This window comes from Triturus cristatus, chromosome 6 (assembly GCF_964204655.1).
Source record: "Triturus cristatus chromosome 6, aTriCri1.1, whole genome shotgun sequence".
NCBI lineage: Eukaryota > Metazoa > Chordata > Amphibia > Caudata > Salamandridae > Triturus > Triturus cristatus.
In genome coordinates, this window is record NC_140589.1 from 1,525,006,071 (window position 1) to 1,525,028,450 (window position 22,380).

The 22,380-nt window shown below is 43.7% G+C and overlaps 1 protein-coding gene across 10 annotated transcripts in view; it reads left to right on the forward strand.

Moving 5' to 3' along the window:
* Nucleotides 1-22,074, forward strand: part of LOC146821629 (synaptosomal-associated protein 25-like) — a 491,673-nt gene extending 469,599 nt beyond the window's left edge. For all 10 annotated transcript variants that reach the window (XM_085612668.1, XM_085612672.1, XM_085612670.1 and 7 more), the window contains one exon: nucleotides 19,670-22,074. In XM_085612668.1, coding sequence (XP_085468794.1) covers nucleotides 19,670-19,738 — 69 coding nt within the window. In that variant the 3' untranslated portion in view covers nucleotides 19,739-22,074. The remainder of the gene's footprint in view (nucleotides 1-19,669) is intronic.
* Nucleotides 22,075-22,380: the final 306 nt, after the last annotated feature.

Consider the following 22,380-nt stretch of genomic DNA (forward strand, 5'->3'; position numbering starts at 1 on the left):
TTTTTGGAGCGCTGAATTCTCCAAAGGGACAAGGTTGCAGGCTGCATGCAATGATGAGTTCCACGAGGCCACATACCTCCTTGCTGGTAAAAAAAGGTTACAAAAACTGTTTATTAGGACATTTGTCCCTAAAATGTTCTAAAACAATAAAACAGTACAGCTATTGCATTATAATATCAACTTAAAACCCACTGCCCCCCAGGAGCAGTAAGTATAAAACGTGCAATTCCTACTGCAAAATCAAGATAACACATATCAGATAGCAGCCCCGTCGCCCCCAACCTTGAAAGTGTATTGTATTTTAAAAATAGAGGTCTTAAAAACTTAATACGAGCGGTAATATAAAAAATGCAGTCCATACGTTCATGAGACAAGGAGCATTTTATATTCAGGGACCATGTGCAAAATTCATTACCATCTCAAACAGCATTGCACCATATAGAAAATAAAAAGATTAGGTTACACCCCACTCTCCCCTTTAACATTTCATTCTGTAACCTAGGGTCAGGTACCTGGGCCAAGTAGGGAAAGACTGTGTGCTGGCCAAGAGTATTTCATGAGAAGCTGATGGAAGGCTTCTCCCTCAAATAGGCCAGCTCCAGACGACTGCCAACCTTTCCCACAGATTTTCCAAGAGCTTGTTTTTACTGGGGAAGGGGGACTAAGTTTCAATTGAACCCTAAAGAGAATGCATTTTTTTGAAAATCTGTAATCCTGGTTCTTGCTTCCCTTGCCTACCTTCTTTCGCTACCAAGAATGTCTTTCCAACATAATCTAGAGACCTTTGGAGCTTCGCTATCAACCTCCTTGCTGAGGGCTCACTGAAGTGGATTTGCTGCTGTGGGGAACTCCAAATGGGCAAAATATGTTTCTCTAGCCCAACGAAGTCGCACCATGGGCGGATTGCTTTGGTGGTTGGTACCGGCCTCTTACAGCTTTTCTTATCCCTTTAGCCACATCAAGGTAAGTCAGCTGACCCTTGGAGTCCACTTCTTTGTCCTGGGTACAATTGGGAACAGATCCAGCCCTTCACGTCACCTCACAGGTCTCAAAAAGCAAGTTCAGTCCTTTTTTTGTTCTTCCACAAGCCCAGAAAGTGTTTTGAGGTCAGTGCCTTGGGGTACTACCTTTATTCTTGGCACCAGCTAGTGGATGGGAGTGACTCCTGACTCTTCCTTTACCAATGGGATAAATGTACCGGCCAACCCCGCCCCATTTTCTGCAGCTCCTGTTTGGCCTACTTCAGACAATCCACAGTGCCCCTTATTCCCAAAATTGTACAGGGCCTTGTGCAGAGTCTGTTTGTTCCCTTAGAGGTGTGGCCAGGGTAATAAGCAGTCCCCTCCTCTATGGTTACTCAAACAGGTTCTGGGGTAGCTGTGCTCCCACTGGGTTTTGCACTAGCCTAACCATGAGGACAAAAACTGGAGCTCTCTAGGTCTCACCTGAGATTTACCTGTGAAAGGGCTTTCCCCACTGAGGTAATTAACTTCCTGGGCACACCCAAACTGGTTTTCCCGCAGGAGCAGAAAAAGCACCTTTATGCACCCAGACAATTGTCCCTTCTTTGAGAGCAGCTTTTATACTTCATTAATGTCAAGAACTTGCTGGACAGCTTTTCAGGAGCTAATGTAAATCAGTCTCCAGGGGCTTCAAAGACAGGAAAAAAATAATTTTCTAAAAGTTACTTTTCCTAAATATGTATTACAATTAAAAAATAATAAAATGAGTGGTTTAGTTAGTTTCCTTGCTATTCCTAAACTTGAGCTAAATATATAAATATTTTAATTTGCACTACAGTTTTCTCACAGTGCAGCCAGGACCTTCCCTAGTGAAACAAACTTTTGAGGGCTTGTCTCTGCAGAGACATGGGGACATTACATTTCTACATGTCCCAATTTTAAATACCATCTACCATCACTTGTGGGTTACATAGCCCACAAGGTCTACTTAGGAGTGACCTCTTAATATTTAAAACGAGGACTCTTTCCCCAGTCAAAAAGGGTTATTTTGACTGGTCCGCCTGCAGTTTTTAACTGACGCAGTCGAGCTACAATGGTATGCCAAAAGCCATGTTTTCTTTGTCACAGTAGTGGATGGTACAATGAGTGCTAAAGTCCATAGATTGTTTATCTTTCAATGCCATGGGTGTATTGTCTACACCATTTACTATGGTCTTATAAGAATGTTAAATAAGCCAGTTTGGACTTATCCAATTTAACCATATTTTAGGGGTAAGGGCACACTCACTGGGGCCTGGACATCAATGTCCCAATGCACAGTGTCAAAAAAACAGCATCATCAGTCCACTCTCCATTACTTATTCTATCTTACTTGCAAAAGAATTAGCAATTTTATTACACATAACTTGTGACTATTGACAATTTCCTTTTTTTATTATGCCTGAGATGAAAAGTCCAATCTTCAACACCTCTACTGTGAAACGTGGATTCTCATGGTTGTGGATACATCTGACCAACTACAGTCTTTACCTCAGGCACACTTTTGACGTATATGTATCCTTGCTTTCCAGAGTGTGGTGCAGTACCTGTGAGTGGCCCTGTGTGGTGCGGGACTTACATCATTGCTGGGCTCGAGTAAATTTACAACTATTTTGGGGGCTTTGTCGTAATAGTAACTTTAGAGTGCAGTTTGTGAATCGCAACGGGCTTACTCTTGTGTGTGTGAATGGTCTTTTGCATGCACTTCTTCACATTGTCCCACAATTACTTCTAAAAATCTTCCTATGCAGAGATTTCTGCATTCGTGGTGGAGATCTCTGCGTAGATAAGATGAGAGAATGATATCCCCATACATATGTTTGTGAATGGCATTTTGTAGTATGTGTGCCTAGTAGTACTACTAACTACTACAAAATGCAGTTTGTGAATACTGCCCAAAATGGCAGGAACTTCCTGAAACCAGTTCTGGAGATGGAACTCTGGAATCTAAATCCATGTCTGAAAAGCTAGAATGAATATTGGGTAGAAGCCTGAGTTGCAATCTCTTCCATCTATGCACCCAGGATCTGGAGCAACATCCCATCTCCATAAGGACTGTCCCAATACCACTCCAATTTAGGAAATAGTTGAAGATTTAAACAACATTACTTCACAATGCAGTAAAAATCTGGTAACCTGCGACTAATGTATGACGTTTAAACGCATACATTCACCACGCATGGCTTTACAACACAGTCGTAAAAGCACGCCTGGTAACAACGCAGTCGTTGTAACGACCGCGTTGTAAAGCCATGCGTTGTGGAAACAGTGTTGTAAACGCTGTTTGCCCCGCGACCTCTCCTATCATTCATTGACTGTATCAGTGCCTTTGACCCTGTAAAGTGCTCTTCTGCCTTTTTGGTTAGGTTCATGCTATGCAAATACCAGGTAGATGCATGCAGACATGCATACATAGGGTGCCAGTATTCACAAAGACCCACATCGAAGTGTGAATGGTAATTACTTGAGCTCCAGAGCCAGGATCCTTAATTAATGGCTTCCTTTTAGATGGAGGCTGGACTTCCTGGAGAAGGAGGAACTGCCTGCTATAGAGAAGTAGATTGCTGATCTTCATCCCTCAGAACAGAGCTTGTCTTGGAAAGTCATCAGTTTGGCTGCTTGGTGACTTAAACGCTGTGCATTGAATTGGCAATTAACATTGCTAAAGGAGCTGCATTTTTCTTGAGGAAAGAGGCTATCTTACTATGGGAAGGGTACAGGAAGGGTACCCTGATGGAGGACACCATCTGGAAAAGAGACCACAGCTGAGCACGACAGACAAAAAACTGAGAACAACAACCCTGGGCCTCTAGTACTAGTGGCTGGAGCTCACCACCAGGAATACAGCATCAGTGTGCAGTAACAGACAAGATGTCAGCAACAGCTGATGAAATGCAGCAGACTGAAGGAGAACACGCTTACTTTTAGCAATTATTGGTGGCTCCAGTGTCCCAGAAATGCCCCTGCCTGTTTCATGTTCTCTCCCCCCATGACTACCTGTGCTCTTGCCGTTCATCACCCTGCCCTGTGCTGGAGGTTGGGAGCAGGCCAGGCAATAAAAATTGCACCTGATGCACTGCACAATCGAGAGTCCATCAGAAGACAGCCTCAGTGCTGGTACCTAATGGTGAATGCAGGGATGGGGCAGTTTGGGGGCATACCGCTTGAGGAAGGAGCATGCCCAGATAGGAATCGGGACTCTCCCTGATGCTTTCTGCTCCCCGCTCCATGATCATCGCGGAAAGATAGACACTGAACTCACCTGACAACAGAAGAGACAAAGGGGGGACTGGGTGGGATGGAGCCCAACCTCAATGACTGAATGCTGCCACAACCCTGACAAAGACATTCATAACTGTAGGGTGGGAGGAAGAGGGTAGAAGTTTGTTATATCGTTTAGTTAGTGATAGAGTTGACATAGAGATTGTGACCTAGTGAGACTCCTTACTGGGACCCTCTGCAGTGATTGTCAGTTGTGCTGGAATGGAGAAGGAGGAGTGCTTGCAGATATCGCATTGGGGCGGTGGGAGACAGAGGAGGCCTAGCACTTGACGTGACCCTTCTTGGGGGTCCCACTCGGAGTGGACAAGCTTCTTGGAGTGGCTCCCTGAGTCCCTGTGCCTGCATCCTTTATGTACAAAGAGATTGAGATCAAAGGAACTGCTGCAGATAATCTTTGGCCATAATATGTCGCTAAGGGCAAGCACACCAGCTACCTTATCAGGAAAAATTTATAAATGCATGAAGCAAGATGTGGTGGATGCATCCTGGAAGACTGTGCAGAAGATGTATATGGGTGGACAAAGCAGATTAACTGCAGTTTCTAGGACTTCCAGAGGGTGCAGAAGGAGGTTAGCTGGATCAGTACTTGGAAACATGGCTAAAGAACATTGTGCCATCAGAAACCCTGTTGACCTGCTTCATCATGAAGAGGACACACAAAGCACTCTTCCAGAAACCTCTCCTCCCTACACCCGACCAAAGCCACTCATTGCAAAACTACTACAATATAAAGTCCTGGTTTGCATCCTGTGAGAAGTAAGGACAAAATACATCTTTGACCTATGAGAACCACTGTATAATGAGATGCTCGGACTACACTAACTAGGTCCACATGTTGAGAAAACCATTTCATGTAGTAAAGGTGAAATTGCGAGCAGTGAATATTAAACACTTAGCATTAAATACATGCTGGTCTACCTGGCAAAAAAAGGTGTGCTTTCAAGATAAATCATTTTTTTTTAAACGCCAGAGCATGCTTGGGATTAATGTGGAAGAACAACATAAATTAAGGAGGTACACTGCCTTAAAGGATGCTACATAATGACAGGTGAAGCATGGTAAGGGGATGCAGAAGAGACCGAGGCAACAGCCCCATTAGCACCACTGCTTGAAATCTGACCTCAGAGCATCCCCAGAAATATGAGGATGGGTAAAATTTACCAGCACAGTTCATCAGACATAGACCGAATTTTATTCCCAAGTGAGCTCCCTGGCATGAGGGAAATGGGGATGTAATGATCAATTCAGACCACTGGCCCTCCACAAAAAAAGATGCAGGAGGCTGAATAACTCTGTATGATACAGAGACCCTGTTTTGTGAACAGAACCAAAGACAATGGATAAGGGCAGAGGTTTTGGAATATGCAGTGACTGGGGATGTGATGAGCATGATAGGTGAGGAAACTGCTAATGCAAGAAATTGGTAATATAAACATGCCACTTAGGTGAACAGATAAGTAACAACAAGTATTGGTTGTAGCAGACTTAGGGTGCGTATGGGCTTCCATTTTATTGGTTGGGTGTCCTGTAGACCCGGTGATGGTAGAACCTCATAGCTTAGTTGTATGACGGATGCTTCATGTTCATAAATGATGGGTGGGAGGAATAGAGGAAGTGTTCAGTATAATGTTTAGTTAGTGTTAAAGTTTCCAAACTGAAAAGTGCACAGCTAAATAAAACATAACCATATCACCTTTTTGGGAATTTCAAGTAGATACCAACATTTTGTCACACAGTAACTATTGGAACAGAAACATCATGGAGGTTAGTACAGCATATTGTTTTTGATACATACAAACATGAGAATAATACTGTAATTATAGGACAAACAAAAGTAAAAACCTATGTCTCAGTACAAGCATATTATTATTAGAATAGATAGACCACACCACCATTATGGTATTATTTTCTTGAGCTTATGTGTAAAAAAATGCATTTGGTGCAATAGGCAAACATTTGTTGTGCATGGCAAGGACACGAGTTATAGTTACTTTAGGGAATGACTAGGGCATTGCTTGAGATAACTAGAACTGGTGAATTTCAGTGTTTTTTAAGTTTAAAACACTGCATTGTCACTGAAATGTTCACTATAACGTCCCTTTAACTTTACATTGTTACTTAACCTTTCACTATAAAGTCACTTTAACCTTTGTTTTTTTTCAGATCCTTTCTAGGACTTTTTTAACCTAAATTAATATTTGCCCATGTGTGGCATGGGGTTTGCCACAGGCCAGGCACTGCATTCATCCCCCCACCCATAGGCAACCAATGCCACTCATGTCCTTCTTGCATGCACAGCATACTGTGGTCTCGGGAGGTTCTGGCTGCACTCAGGCAGACTTACAGACTTTGCCCAAGAGTCACAACACCAAAATATAAAAAGTGACCTTTTTATCATCTTTCTCCAACTAAGGGTGCTTTTAAAAAAACATGGTAAGCTCTCCTGGGGTCATGGTTTTAATGACCCTGGAGGCTTGCTGTTTTTTTTAATGTTGCTAGGAGCTGCCTCACTTCCTGCAGCCCCCCACAATATTAAAACAAATGCTTGATGGTGCCCCTCCCTATTCTAGAGGCACCCCTGAGCTTAGAAAACAATATATACAAATTAAGCCCATGTAGGGCATTATGGTTCGCTCCTAGCAAGAGCAGTGAATAACAAATGAGAATCTCCTGTCGCTCATTTATTATTAATTTTGGTCTCCCCGTGCCCACCTGGGATGCCCTTTTAAAAAAGATTATTCGGGATGGAGCACGCTGCCCCTTCCCTGAGCCTTTGCACCCCAGGGACCCGATTCCTCAGGACTTGCTTTTGAATTAAGGGGAGGGGTCACGTAGCCCTCCTCCCCAAGTCACTTCAGGGACCACATACCCCAGGGTCTGTATTTGTTAATAGGGGGGAGTTTGCCCACCTCCCCTAGCCACTCCGGGACCCTGGAGCACATCCCCTGGGGCCTTTCTGCATTCGTGGAGGGTAAGCAGTAGTTGGACTGGAGTTATGGGAAATCAAGGATCCCAATTGGTCGTAGAGCTCAACAACCCTCTTACAGTTGACTGTTTTCCATGTGTGGAATTCTAAAGTCGCATTGGGCTGGGGGAACTCAGGATTGCCCATGATTGGTGTGAAGGAGTAGATAGGGGTAAATAGGTCATCATGACCCTTTCCCAGGCTGCTAAAGTCATGCGTGTAACTGGGGATATGTAGACTCTAGCTAGTCTGTGTTTTTTAGGGAGCCAGTGAATCTGCCAGGTGTGCATGCCTGCCATGGATCGGGTGATGAAGCACCAGTGTTTTTCTGTGAACGCTTAGTTCCGTTTATCCATACAGCTGAGTTGGGCTGCTAAGTAATAATGTGCAAAGTGGAGGGCACCCAGACCACTATCCACCGTGGAGAGATACGCCCACCTTGTGGGTGCCCAGGCCCAAAACAGAGGTTGCTTCCCCCACTATGCGTATGATGCATGTTTCTCTCAGACAATGATCAGGCAGAAGGGTTGTTCCCACTTGTATTTGTTCCCCTGTAGGAATGTAGTCGCTTCTTTGAAAGCACGCCGTCTTTGGAGCGTTGTAGGGGACAAATCTTGGTAGAGCCAGATTTTGGTGCTTTAAAAGCCGTTTCGGCCTTGGTCTCTTACCACCAACATAATAGTCTCCTTAAGGCGGTAGCTGTGAACAGATGTGAGGATATTGTGAGATTGGCCTGATGCAGTGAATGGATGGCCTGCTCAGTGTGTGTGGTCCAGTATGATCTCCTTGTCAGCCACATCGGGGAGGACCTGGTGGAATAGACGAATAATGAAGCTCTCCAGATCTCCTGAGTCTGCTTGAAGGGGGACTCCCTTAATCCTTATCTTTAAATGATGGGATCTGTTTTCAAAATCTTCAAGGTGTATCTGGAGCTCCTCATTCCTGCCCCACAGGTCCAGTAGTTCACATCTGTAGGCTTATTCCCTTGTGTCTCGATTTGTTTCCAAGGCCGACACCCACTGACCTAGTTCCACTACATTATGTGGCAACATCCTCTCGGAGTGCTGCTGTGTCGTCTCTGAGTCTGTCAAAGAGGACCTCCATAAATGAGTGGGTGATGAGGTTCAGGGTATCATCGCCCTCAGGAGGTGTATCCATGGTAGCTGGTGATTCTAAGGTGACCATTTCTTTGGCGACGTCCAGTTTTTTGGAGACTGCTTTAGTGAGCAGGTCTTCAGATTTGTGTCCTTTTATGCTCTGTGGGCCGTCTTTCTACTGTCTCAAAGGGATGTCCAAGTTTGTCAAATCTGTGGCCAGGTGCCAAGGTTGGTCCTCAAGCTGCTCAGGTGTAAACTTGGGTTTTCTGCACTCCGCTAAGCATGTGGTGTTCTGAAAAACTCTGTTCCGCAGACCAGAGTTTTTTTCCTCGCTCGCGCTCACCAACATCTAGTTGGTGAGCGCAAGCGAGGAAAATCCACATCCCAGTGAGACTTTTGCTGGCTCGCGCTCCCCAATGCCAAGTTGGCGATCGCGAGCAAGAAAAATCCACCTCCTGGCGTATTTCTCAATGCGGGCGGTTGCGGGTGCTCGCGTTGAGAAACATTCTGTTAGAGTTGAGAAAATTGCCGCACAGGTAGAAAATCTACTCAAGCGGCAGAAAAGAAGCAGCCCCCTCTTGCGCTGCGCTTGATGCTGTTCTTGTTGATTTTCCAGCGCAAGACAAACACCCAGTGCTGAAAATCAACGCGAACAGTCATTACCAAGCACACTCCACCGCTTGCGGAACTCTGCACTCTGCCCAGGCTTACTCAGGGGAGGGGGCTGCTCTGCCGTATGAGGTGCCCTGTAGGTGCTCCGTGGGGTTGCACACAGGTCCACTATGCAGACCTCCACCCCAGTCCGTGGGCCTCCAGCAAGGTGTCTCCCCAGGTTGGGTCAGCCCCTACTCTTGGCCATGTGTGGGACTAGGCGGGAAGGCAGTGGAGGGCCAGTGCAGTAGCTCAGGTGAGGGTAGACTTCAGGGATTCCCCCGGCTGGGCCTTCTTGTGGTGTCAAGACAGCACGGGTGAGGGCTCCTCTGCGATGGTCTTGGAGGGAGGGTTGGCATGGTGCTGTGTCTCGTACTTCACTGGCGGCCCAGTCGAGCCCTGCCACTGGGGTCCTATTCTAGGTTTATCATGAGCCATGATGGTGGAGCCTCCAGCCTGTCTCATCCACTGCAGGCGGGATGGCTCCTCTGTGCAGTGTCTCTGTTCCAGCCACTTCCCTCAGATCTTCTGCCCATCTGGGCCTTTGCTGATCAGCATCCATGCAGCATCCTGCTTCCTCAGACAGCAGGGCAGTCCTTTTTCTGAATCCTCCACAGGTCCAGAAGTGTTCTCATTAGAGGTTCTGAAGGCCCCATGTTTATTCTTGGTCTGAGCCTTTGTGTGGGGAAGTTCCCTGACCTACCCCCAAAACTGGTTCTGGTCAACTCTGACAAAGGCAAGGGCATGCCTGGTGTCCCCTTACTTTGTGTGTGTTGTTGGCAGCGCCCTTTGAAGTGTAATCAGGGAAGAGTACAACTCCTCTCTAGCTATCCTATAAAGAACACCCTTTCCCCTCATACCTAGGCCTTCTTTCTTCCTCTGTCTGGAGGCAATAAACAAAGCACCACCGGAGAACCATTCATAGTCTTGTGACACAGGACCCTGGCAGAAGTGGCATTTTCCAAATTGTAACTTAAACTCTGACCTATTAAAGAGGATTTCAAATTACAATTAATTTGAGTGTAAACTTAATTGTCCTCTCTGCTCCCAATGTGAAGTTATCATTTACTGAATGCAATAAGGTAAACCAGTGTTAGTCTACAGAAGGGGCTGCCTTACATAGATGTAAAACACATTTAGGAGTTTTTCACTGTCAAGAATGTATAACTTAAACACACATGTCCAACTTTTTAAGTACCATTCCCGATGAGCCTTCAGGACCTATTTTACGGGTGACGTATAAGTAATAAAAAGGAAGGTTTAAACCTGGCAACAATTTGAAAACTGCACTATGTGCTGCAGTGGCAGGGCTGAGACATGTTGTTTTAAAAGGCTACTTGACTGGGTGGCACAATGAGGACTGCTGCCCACTAGACACATTGAATTTAAAAGCCCTGAGTACCTACCGTCCCATATACGAGGGATGTACAAGTACATTAAATGTACTAATCAGGTGTAGGCTAATTTTGCTATGTTTTAAGGAGAGAGTACAAGCACTTTACTACTGGTTAGCAGGGAAATTGTGCACAGAGTCCTAAAACTCAACAAAACTGAGTTTGGCAAAGGAAGGCAAAATTTCAGGTGACCCTGCAGAGAGGGTCAGGTCCAACACCCATATATTTAATATATGGTTTAGGTCTTGTATCGCTATTCTCTGACTCTTGACCCATCATGAAAAGTGAATTGTGTTATCATTTGAAAGGTCATTAACTAATTAGATGACACTTAAACATATTGACTCATATGATGTTGTAGTTTGTATTATTACGCAGTGTGTATTTATTTGTTGATGGGATACTACGAGACCTGTTTTCAGAAAACAGAAATTTCATTCTGAATGTTTCTTCTTTTCAGTAGAAAAAATGTCCTCCCTGTTTTCAAATTCTCAGAGATTTCAGTGAATTCTAGTGGGGAGCATCAACTGTCAAGTTTTTCCCAGGTTGACTTTTGAGGAAAGATTTCATAAATTCCATATTTACATAAACAGACATACATGTGTATTTTTAAGTTGTATGATGGAGGCACTCATGGCTCAACCACGGGTGCCTCTATCATGAATGCGTTTTAACCACGCATTCCTTTACATGCATGGCTTTACTATGAAATTTCGTGGTAAAGACATGAATGGCAAAGGGGTATGTGTGGCTACGGTCACGACCCCCCTCCCTCACTCTATACTACAAATTCCCTACATGCCTCCTTGGCCCAGAGGTCCAAATACCACAACCCCCTCCCACCCCATGCTGTCCCTAAACTTTAGCCTACACTACCCGACCCCCTCCCATTCCTGCGCTGTCCCTAAAACTACCTCAATGCCTTCCACTGCCCTGAAGCCTAAAACCATAACCCTTATTTTTAAAAACTATCCCGCAATCCCCTAATCCCTAAAAACTTTCTGACTACCCTGTCACCTACCCCTGCCCTAAGGCCTAAAACCCTGACCCTTAGCTAACATTACACTGACCCGCTCCCACTCCCCGTACTGTCCCTAAGACTACCCCAACTACCTCCAATGACCTTAAGCCTAACACCCTAACCCCTAATTAAAAAAAAATACCTGACCATCTCCTAGCCCTGGCTACTACCCCGATCCTCCCCCAGCCCTGTAAACTACCCCGGACCCCACCTGAGCCCTAAAAACTTTGCCGCCATCTCCTAATCCCTAAAAACCATCCCAACTACCCATTCCCCTCCCCCTGCCCTAAGGCCTAGAACCCTGAGCCTTAGCTAACGCTACACTGACACACTCCCACCCTGACCCCACTCCCCAGCCCTGAATACTACCCCGACCCCCAGCCCTTAAAACGACCCCCTCCCCAGCGCTGAAAACGAGCCCCTCCCCTCAAAACAACCCCACCCCCTCTCCCTAGCCCTGAAAACAAACTCAACTCTCTCCCAAGCCTTGAAAACGACCCTTGACCCCCCAGCCCTGTAACAACCCCACACAACCATAAAAGCTAGCCCCCAAACCAAGCCAAAAGCCCCACTTACCTTACTGCATCCTCTGCCAAGGACCAAGGTCTTCCTGCTTCCGAGTTAAGCCCTGCAGCTAAAATGCGCACTGCCTTCACTACGCATATGCTTGGTTAAGGCATATGCGTGGTTAAGGCAAGCGCGGTTATGCTTGCATTGTCGGAAGACGCGTGGCTCCGCCCATGTTGTTCCAACTGTTCCCCGTATTTTTACTCTTGTGACAGTCTCCGAGCACAAGCAAATGCACTTAATATTTTTTTCTTTCCTCTCTCTTGTAGACTATTATTATCTTATACCTATCTATGTGTAGATTTGCTGATGTTGACTATTGAGGCTTTTTAAATTATTGGAAATACATTAATTACATTGGTGGGCAACCACATTTTTTGTTTGTCTGGCAAATTAAATCAGATATGGTGGAATGGATTAATTAATATAACTGATTACAAAAAGAAATAATCATTAACGAACAGGCTATTAAAGGTTTCTGTATTAGATCTGTTTGTAATTGAATAGCTTCCCTGTGTTTCCTAGCAGATGTATTGAGATGGACCTAATATTTATTCATATATTCAACTCCTGCCTCTGATGCAGATTCCTTGAAAGAGGAGGAATGTCAGGAATGGAGCCATTCTCGATCTGAGGTTTATCTTCTTGCTGTACTGTTTAAGTCCTATAGACTGGCCTGTGTGCAGTGCAGAAAGTTTGGAAGGAGTTTATTTTGCGACAGGTCACCAGTGTAAAGCTTGAAGTGCAGTGATATTGTGATCCTGTCTGCTCAGGTTTAGGACTTTATTTTCTGGAGCATTCAGAATTGGTTGGATCGTGTCAATAAGCGTTCTAGAGGGACTGATATAAAGCCCATAATCAAGTTGTGACAACAATAAAGCTAGTGATCCTGGTATCCTGTGAGAAAGGCATAAGTAAGCAGACATGGTGTGCTCGTCATATGGAAATTATTTATTGTCACTGTTTCGACTCGGGATGAAGGTGAGAGCTTGGAATCCATGATCAAGCCATGTGTTTTCATCTCGTCAATGAATTTGGTGGTGGTGCTACCTCTAGAGGTCAGATGGAAAGAGGATCATAGTTTTGCCATGCTCTGTTAGAGAGTATTTATGATTTGGGACAGCTTAGTTTAAAATTATCCTTTATCATTCACTCTTTCACTGCCTTTGCTGGGTTTGTAGGTCTTGCTATCTAGTGGTCTTCCGAGCGTTAAGATGTTTTGGGGTTGTCAGCATAGTTCTAGCAGGTAAGCTTAAAGGAGTTGACAAAATCATGAAGTGAGGGCAGGTGCACATTAAAAATGAACGCGGCTGAATGTTGAGCCATGAGGGATACCTGTCTAACAGGTGAATGGACAAGAAGTGATCAGGGGACAATTTGGACTACCTTTGAGGTTACCAATCCTCGACCGAACTCTGGATTCCAGTGTCATATAGTCTTTGGGCTAGTAGTTGGTGGTTTGGAGTCATATAGTAATGAAAGACCGAGAGCAGTAATGTGATGACTCCATTTGAATTAGTGGAATTCTTGAAGTCAACCCAGATGGAGTTTAATCCTGGTTCAGTTCTTCTTCCATGTCTGAATCTTGTTTATTTATGGGACAGTAGTCTGTTTTGTTAATGGAGCAGCAGATTTAGATTTATTGGTCTGTAGTTTGCTAGGTCCAAGCGGTCTAGTGCCCACCACTTTAGGATTGGTTTAATATAAGATGTTTTCAGGTCATATCTCAGTTCATAGGGAAGAACAGATGATTGCTTTCACTTGTATGGCAGAAGAACATTCTGATAGAATGGTTTGTCCCTTCCCTTAAAAGGGTATCCTGGCACGTTTGCAATGCTTATACCTTTGATTATCTGATTGCTTTATTTTAAGGTTTAGGGGACAGAGTTTAGAGTGTGTGGTGCAGATATCCTGCTTTGGTAGGTTTGGCAATCAGAGGTTGTTGTTATTGTCATGCCTGTGTCTAAAACTGGAATCCAAGCAGATAGGTTCAAGCCTCCCTAAAGCCTAAGATCCTTGTAAATTATCTAATACCCACAAGCACTTACAATCAGGCCCTGGAAAAACAGAGGAAGAGGGAACAGAAAGGCAATAACACTGAAATGCCAACTGTCTGGATCCTCTGTAAGAACACATTCAAAGTCTGAACACACTTTACAACTAGACAATTGCAAGTCAAATACATACAATCATTTTTTATCCCACTCACCACCTGGAGGCTAGGGGACAGCTTTGCCAAAAGGATGAATCTTGAAGTTCTCGGATGAAAGATGCTGAATGAGGAATATCAAGAGGTAAGCAGCAACAGCACAGTGATTCCTTACTGGTAAAGCTACACACAAAAATGCAAGAGAATAACAAAGTGGAAAACGGCAGGGGAGCCAAACATGAACTGCAATGAGGAGCAGATGCCAGTCGAAGACTGATTGAGAATACAGCCCTTTAATATTGGTCTGGCTATTGTGAACCAGAAAGGGACCTGATTGGCATCTTGCTTTGTACTGACCTCTTATTCTCTGTACTTGGGCCTCCACATCTCAGAATGGTTAGCACGACAATACTTGCATTGAAGACTCCCCAACCTTCGCTGGCCCACCATCCACAAGTGCCATGTCACTCTTTGTTTCTGAATCTTCCTTGGACTAGCAACCATGAGACCTGCTGTAGAGTAAGTCCTGACAGTCCTTGAGCAGAAGTGAAATTATTAGGCAAGTATAGATCTGGAGGCTTGTTGCTGATTTTTGTTGCCTAGTGCCACAGAACACTTACTGCTCTGGCTGTTGTTTCTTGACTTGGGTGAAGGCATTTCATTCTGCTGTGAAAAGAATGTGTTATATCTATACTGCTATTGAGATTAATCAGGTACAATTGAGCGAATCTGTCTGCTCTCTGGTCCTGTAAACTCTGTATAATTTAGCAGTACATTTGCTGTGTGAGCCTGTAGGGTTTCTCTAACTTTGCTGTCTATGGTATGTGAATGTGGGATTTTATGTGATTGTGGGATTGTTATAATTTTTGATCTTTTAAACCTGACCATTCTAAGTAGATTCTCCATCGTAACATGTAACTGAGAATCTAGCAGGATGGGGCAGACTGGGTAAATGAAGTGTAAAAAGATGCTGTAAACATAAACTGTAAACCTGTGAAGTTGAACAATGAGATTGTTAACTGGCTGTAATACATATGTCTTTAGTAAATTATTAGGGACCATTAAGCCATCATTTCTTCAAACAATTCTTGCAAGGGTGAGCCCCATTAATACAAGAAAAGAATAAGGTTTATCTGGCACACCACAATATTTTTGAAATATTTAATTCCTGTCCCTTTAATCAGGATTTGTAATCAATGTATGTGAAAATGGTGCTGTAAAATGTACCTTTTGCCCTTTTTTAAAATGTTTTAATATAACAAAATATAAGCTTTTAGCTGTGGACATAGTTGAACATAAAAAGCATTACATCGCTTACTTTATTATTCATATCCGTGCAATTTTGATCACAACATTGACTTTATTAGGACATAGTATTGTGCACATAGTTTTGAACATAAGCAAATCCCTATAGGATGTAAGTAAGTAATTTTATTGTACAGTTATTTAAAACTCACAATTTTAAAAGAAAAAAACATTGAGGCATTAAAAGTACTTAAAAAACAGAGAAGATAAAAAACATTATCTCAATTTATGCTTTAACATTTAAAATCCAGTCTTTCAAACTGTTATGCTTTAGGTAGAGGTTGTATTGAGTCTCGGTTTTATTATCTGTTCAGCTCTTTTGAGACGGATATAAATATGGACAAAGTGCAAATGTTTCAGAGTATCTGTTCAGGCCTTTTGACGTGTCTAAGAGCATGGATAAAGTGCTTGTGCTTCAAAAATGCAAACATGAGTTGAATGTAGGAGGGGTATGCAGGTTGACTGTTAAAGTGCTCAGTAAAAGTAGACTTGTGACTTAAGCTTAAGTCTTTTTGCCACTCTATCAAAATACTTTGTAAATCTGAAGTTTAGTTGGATCTCTTCTGGATTAAAACACAATTTTACTGCCTGCCTTCAGGTCCTGATGCCCTTCTGCTTCAATGTTGTTCGAAGTAAGGCACATCTTATGTCTAAGAGGCTTGGGCAGGTACAAATAATATGTATTAGGTCCTCTTTTCCTGATCCACAAAGACGACAGGACTGTTCATCTGGTCTCCTTTTCAATGGGGGAGAATTGGTATATTGCCAAAGCGCAATTTAAAAAAAAATCTTTTATCTTTTGTTTAACTCCCGTTTTTAGATAAGCTTGTGGCATGACAGCTGCGTAGTCATTAAGTACTGTTCATCATTGAGCCCGCTTGGCCAAAGTTTCCTTGTCTTCTATTGTGGAAATAAATTTTGTTACTTTAGTTATGACCTTTTTGAAGCTCTTGTGATCTATGGAGGATTCCCAGAGGTTGGTCAATTCAAGCCTTTCCAATGATTCGACCAGGTACTCTCTGGCGGGTGATTTCTCTCGATGTGACAGTTCAAACCATAGATGCGCATTTAGGGATCCCTGCTCAGCACCTCTGATCTTGTGCCAGCTTTTTATATAAGCTCCCCTTCTTTTCACAATTTGCTACTGAAGACCAAATTCCAGGCGTATTTGGGTGGGTGACACACAGTTTGGTAGCTGATAGATTGCTCTGTATGACCTACCAATTATTTTGTCTAAAACTATCGCATCTTTGCCTTGCATTGGTTCACTCCCATATGTGAGCATTGGCCACAAATATGCTCGAATCACCTGTAATAGGGGATCTAATGTTCGGTTTGCTAGGACTTTCTTCAGGGGATTCATTGCGAGGTAGCTCGTGCTGCCCTTCCGTCGCAAGGCCTCCAGTTGGGATTTGTATGAGCCTCTGCTGTTGAGTAGAACTCCGAGATACTGGTAGTTGGTTACACGGTCTAGGCTGCTCCCATCCAGGAATCACATGATTTTCTTGGTCTTGTTGTAATTCACTGCCATAATTTTTGTTTTCTTTAAGTTAATGTGTAATGCATTGCATTGCGAGAATTTGTTAATGGTGTTCAGCTGATGTTGGAGGCCGATTGGGGTCCGGCTTATTAAAACCAAGTCGTGCACGTATAGGCGAATCGGACAGCGAGATATTTCCCAAGCATGGGGCTTGCGATGTATCCAATTCCCCTGGGAGGTCTGCTAAAAAGAGGTTAAACAGCATGGGGGCTAGAACACACCCTTGTTTTAGGCCTTTGGGGGTGTTGATTCGCCTTGAGAGGTGCGTCCCGGCTCCCAGCTTGTTCTTGAACCAGGTATCGGTGTGGAATAGGATCAACTGGTTGAGGAGAGGCTTAGGTATCCCCCACTTATCCAGCTTCTGATTTACAAAGCTTTTTAATGTGAGAAAATACCTTTAAAAATAAAACCTTGCAAATGGCAAAATATTTCTTTAAGCTGGCACTTTAAGAACACACGTCCTAGTAACAAACAGGCCAGAATTGTATAATCTATATCATGTGTACTTGTCTCCATCCTCCTTAGAAGAAAGGGAATATCTGACATGAACCATACCATGGACCTTCAGAGAGCTGATAAGGTTCTAAGCACCTTCATTCGATAAACTGCTAGAAGAGCATGAAATACTAGCATGCCAGTATCTTGTGTGGATCATCCCTTTAGTTGTCTTGAAATATATATTACCAAAAGATCAAGTTTGTGCATGCCTTTATTCAAAACTTCATGTTGACCTACCATTCTGTATTCCCTTTTGGAGCCCTACGTGGCAAACCATATCCTGCACCTGGAAACCCCAATCTGAACGTGCTCTAATTTCAGGGTGCCCTATTACTGTACCATTATGGGATGTCCCTTATACAATGGAGAATTATTTCAAACGTATGTGTTTATACACTGATTTCCGACATGTAACTCATATATTCGGGGCTGTTTTCCACAGGCATATTTTGCCAGGTTTTGCCTGGTGAAATATGTCCTAGGATACCCAGGAGTAGTAATACCACCTCTGGTCATACCGCTCGGAATACTAATTCTGCTCCAATGGGTAATTCTGAGACCCTCTCAGTAAGGGCCAAGTTACTCCCTTTCTGAGTACAAGCACTCACACTTATCTGCCCAATGAAAATATGGGGTCATATCATGAACCCCTGTTGCAGCGCAGCGTTGAGCGCCTCTTGTTTGTGTCTAACCCAATACTTCTCTGAGCTAGTGCCTTCTATTCAGATAGTCCATCTTGGAAATTTTGAACAAGGTGTGCCTGTTTCTGATTTGTGCTGTTTTTAAATAAGGCACTAAGTCTGAGAAAATGTGGGTTAACTGAATTCATGTTATACTCTGAAGGTACATAAAACAGGTGCTTGGCTCTTCAGTGCACCAGAAGAACCATCATTATCCAGCTCCAGATGGTTTTTGCATCTTTTTTTATAGATACAGTCACTTCCCCTAGCTATAGCTGTGCGTCTGAAAATATACGGAACTCTAGGTAGAGTATCAGTAGCTGATATTTCAATTTCTAAACGTCTGATCTAAAAGGTAGTATGTGCTATGGTGTTGACGCAAATTCTATGGTATACTGGATGCCCATTTAAAATGAAAGTTAATGCACAAAATGTAGATTGTGCTGACCTGCTTTTTTCCTTGTAAGTAGGAAATTACCAAGTATGAAGTTCAGCAGTGAAACTTAAGTACCTAGGCCCAGATTTACTAAGGGCTTGCATCACGCAAAGCAATGCAAGGCGACGCAGCCCTTAAATTAGATTTACTATGCCACACAGAGCCCCCCTGCGTGGCTCTGCTTGGCATTGAAAATCTGGAGTAACTCAAGGCAGCGCAAGTCGCTGCCTTGTGCTACTCTCCGCTGGGAAGGCATTCAGTGGGTGGAGCATCAGTGTTCCCATTCATCCACCCATGGTTTTTGGAGCATTTCCTGATTTATTAATACTAACAAACCTAGAAATTCGCCAAAATGCTACACCTTCTTAGATGAGGCTTAACTGAGTCATATGTTTATTTTTTCTCGTTTTTTCCTGTGTTCTGCAGTAAGAGGGAATGCCTCAGGGAATTGTTTTGTGCAGGTATATACCCCTTCCTGCACAAAACAACCCTGCCTGCAGGGCCGGACTGGGAACCAGAACCGGCCCTGGCAAAGTGCTCGGCCGCCCCCCCCCCCCCCCCCCCGCCCCAACCCCCCCACCCCCCGGGGCTTAAGGGTGCCGCCGAGCTCTTTGGCAGAGCCGGTTTCTGGCCGATTTTTTTACAGGGCCGATTTTGCCCCCAGGGACTCAAAACCTGCCCCCACCCGTTCGGATTGCCCGGTGCCGCTACAGCCAGTCCGGCCCTGCCTGCCTGTAATGTAAGCACCATTGCCCCATAGCGAAATGGTTCTTGTGTTGGCATTAAGAAGCACTCAGTGAGCAGGAATGCGTCATAGGTAAGTAAATATGGCGCATTCCTGCCCTCTCAATTTGATGCAGCGCAGAAAAGATGTCTTGCTGCATTGTGCCGAATATGAGTAAATCTGGCCTCTAGTTTCTGGAGCACTTCGTGGGTTTTAAAATATTTTGTGCAAAGTTTAAGATTTGATATTCTCGTGTTCTTTTTCTCCCCAAATTCTCTCTAATGTCACAATAAACCTCATTTAATTTTATGTTCTTTCAAATTTCTAAATGGTTATTTTATGTTTTCCTATTTTTCCAGGCTGATTGCAATAAAACGAGGATCGATGAAGCCAACAAGCGTGCAACAACTATGCTGGGAAGCGGCTAGGCGCCAGGAAGTGCATTTTCGTAATTGTCTCTGCTGTCTCCGCCGACAGCACGTCCGTGCGTTTATCATGGTGTTTTTCAATAGTTTGACACATGCATTTATCGAACTCCCACCTGTACTGGTCACGTGTTCTGATCTACCACTTTCCATATTTATTTGTTATTGTGTTTTCAGGTACTTCTCGTCCCAAAGAGAGCATGTTCAAAGCAATGAACTCATTACCTCAGTTGAATGTGGCATTTTTGTGTCCCTTGTATGATTTTCAGATTATATAAAAATATGCAGAAATGCTTTACATTTTGTTTACTTTCAGTTCTACAGTATTGTTATTGTAAAACTGTGACATTTCTTAAGTATTGCCCTGCTCCTTACTGTGGGTGTCATATAGTTCTCCACTCTCTGTCTTCAGTTCTACCATCTTAACGTCTGGTGTTTCCACGCCCTAGAGACGCACCCCGGAGCTACAGTAATATATGCACTGTGCTAATAGGGGTGCTGTTTATGCATATGTACGTGCAAACAATTGGATTTTATTTCCTTGTTTATGGGCCTCTTTGCAAGTCTCATGGTAATCCCACTCCAGACTCAAAACAACGCATTCTGCAGCATTCTGAATGTGTGCACCTCAGGATGGGGACAGAATACCTTATTCCAGCAGTTACCGGCCCCATCGGATTTTTTTTTTTACCTTTTAGGAACTCCAGGTGAAAGTCTGGCCCAAATGAGCAACTACTGGGGATTCGGCCCCGAATTCACTGATTCTGCCGATAATTCCTCATTTGTAGGTGTATTGTCAGGGTGCAATTTATAACGGGACAGATTTTCTCCACCCCTAGAGTTACCAGTACCCTTAGTATCAGTAACTCTGGGGGTGGAGAAACTCCAGACCATTTCCCAAGCCACCTGTGTTGAGGTCCTTAGTATTTTCTGGTGATGTGGAGTCCTCCGAGATGACCTAAGCCATAGGGACAGTGTGGAACAGGATATTACACCAGAGGGCAGTGCCCACATTTACCTCTTCTCTGGAAGTTGGAGGATTTTCCATCACCACTGAACTCTAAATCTAGCCCTTACACTGCTACTTCTGAATGGGAAGGTCTTTCCCATGCAGCAGTGTGGGACAAAAACCATGAGCAAGTTTATTCAGTACTCTGGCATGTTTCAATCCTACGCAGTTTTTTGTATGAAAACAGACATGTACACCATGCATTTTCGAAGGGAATTACACGTACAAGTGTCCATACACAAAATTAAGTGAATCATGGCGGTATAAGGTAGGGGTTGGATACTGCTGTATGATTATCTGCCATAGAAACAACCGCATTATAAAAACCTTGTGAATAATCGTGTCACTTCCTAGATGCTGCCAAAGAGATTGCATTACGGAAGTTCTCTTTTGCTTACCTCGCAATGTGCAAACCAGAATTCCAAAATCCTTCAAGCTCATAAAAACCAAAGTGATAATAAAGGCAGGGAATGGCATCTAGAGAACAGGTGGATTGTTTTTCCAGATGTCATTACAGCGTGTAATATGAAATCCCCTCTGTCTCGTGCCTGTGTGTGAAGTGATTGACAGTCTGCAACTAGCATAACATTATTCAAATTAAAGACCTCCTTCTGGCTTTTCACATTTTTTCTTGGCGTGTGTGTGGGCACAATCTTGTTCCTTTCCACCCACACGGGCGGCGGGATCCTGAGAAGGCAGCAAGCCGCTCTTTGCAGAATGCGCAGTGTGAGAGACGAGGAGCTTGCTTTGAAAATGTGTCATTTATTTTGAAGACTCAATTAAGCGAATGGTGACTACGCAGAGCACTCACTGGCTTAGAATTCTGTGTTTCGACACACCTAACTGTTTTAAAGCGGCTAACTAATAAATCATGTTACAATGATTTCTGCAACCGACTAAGAGGTCATCAAACAAAACCCCATTCGAAGCCCTTATTGTTAGGTGATGCAAAATTGGTTGAGGAATGGCCTCTTTAAGAAAGAGAACGGTGTGAGCATCTGGAATGCCCTCGCCGATTAAATCAATAGTTTCGCCAACTGGGATTTTACCTCATGACTTCCAGATGACGGATTCACCTCATTTGTCAGCAGTGAACATATTGTCAATTTGCTATTGTAAGGGCCCGCAGCAGAGCTCTACATTGCATTTGTGTCATAGTTGCACGCAAGCAAACTTTGGTAAATAATGAACATAACTTATTAAACTGAGGATTCTTTCCTATGTGTGTTAATTAAACATTGTGACAAGTAAAAAGTACTCCCTTAATGTAATATTATGTAAGAAAGCTCTTTTTATCACAAAAAATGACTAATAAACTGATTCCTACTCACTGAGGGTCTGATTTTGATTGCGGCTGTGCAGTGCTTACGTGACGTCGCAGACATACAAGCTAGTGAGAAACGGTTTGCTGCAACACTTTGGTAGTTCTGCAAGACTTTTTTTTGCAGTTTTATATAGGGCAAACTCGACACAAAGGTATCAGGGCGCTTTACATGAGCATCAGCTCCATTACAGACGGACACATTAAGGGGCAGATTTACTAGCCCTCTGCCCCACCAGTACGTCACTTTTCGTGATGTACTGGTAGCACAGAGGACTCCTCCATATTTACAAGGACAGCAAAAGCCACCCTGCT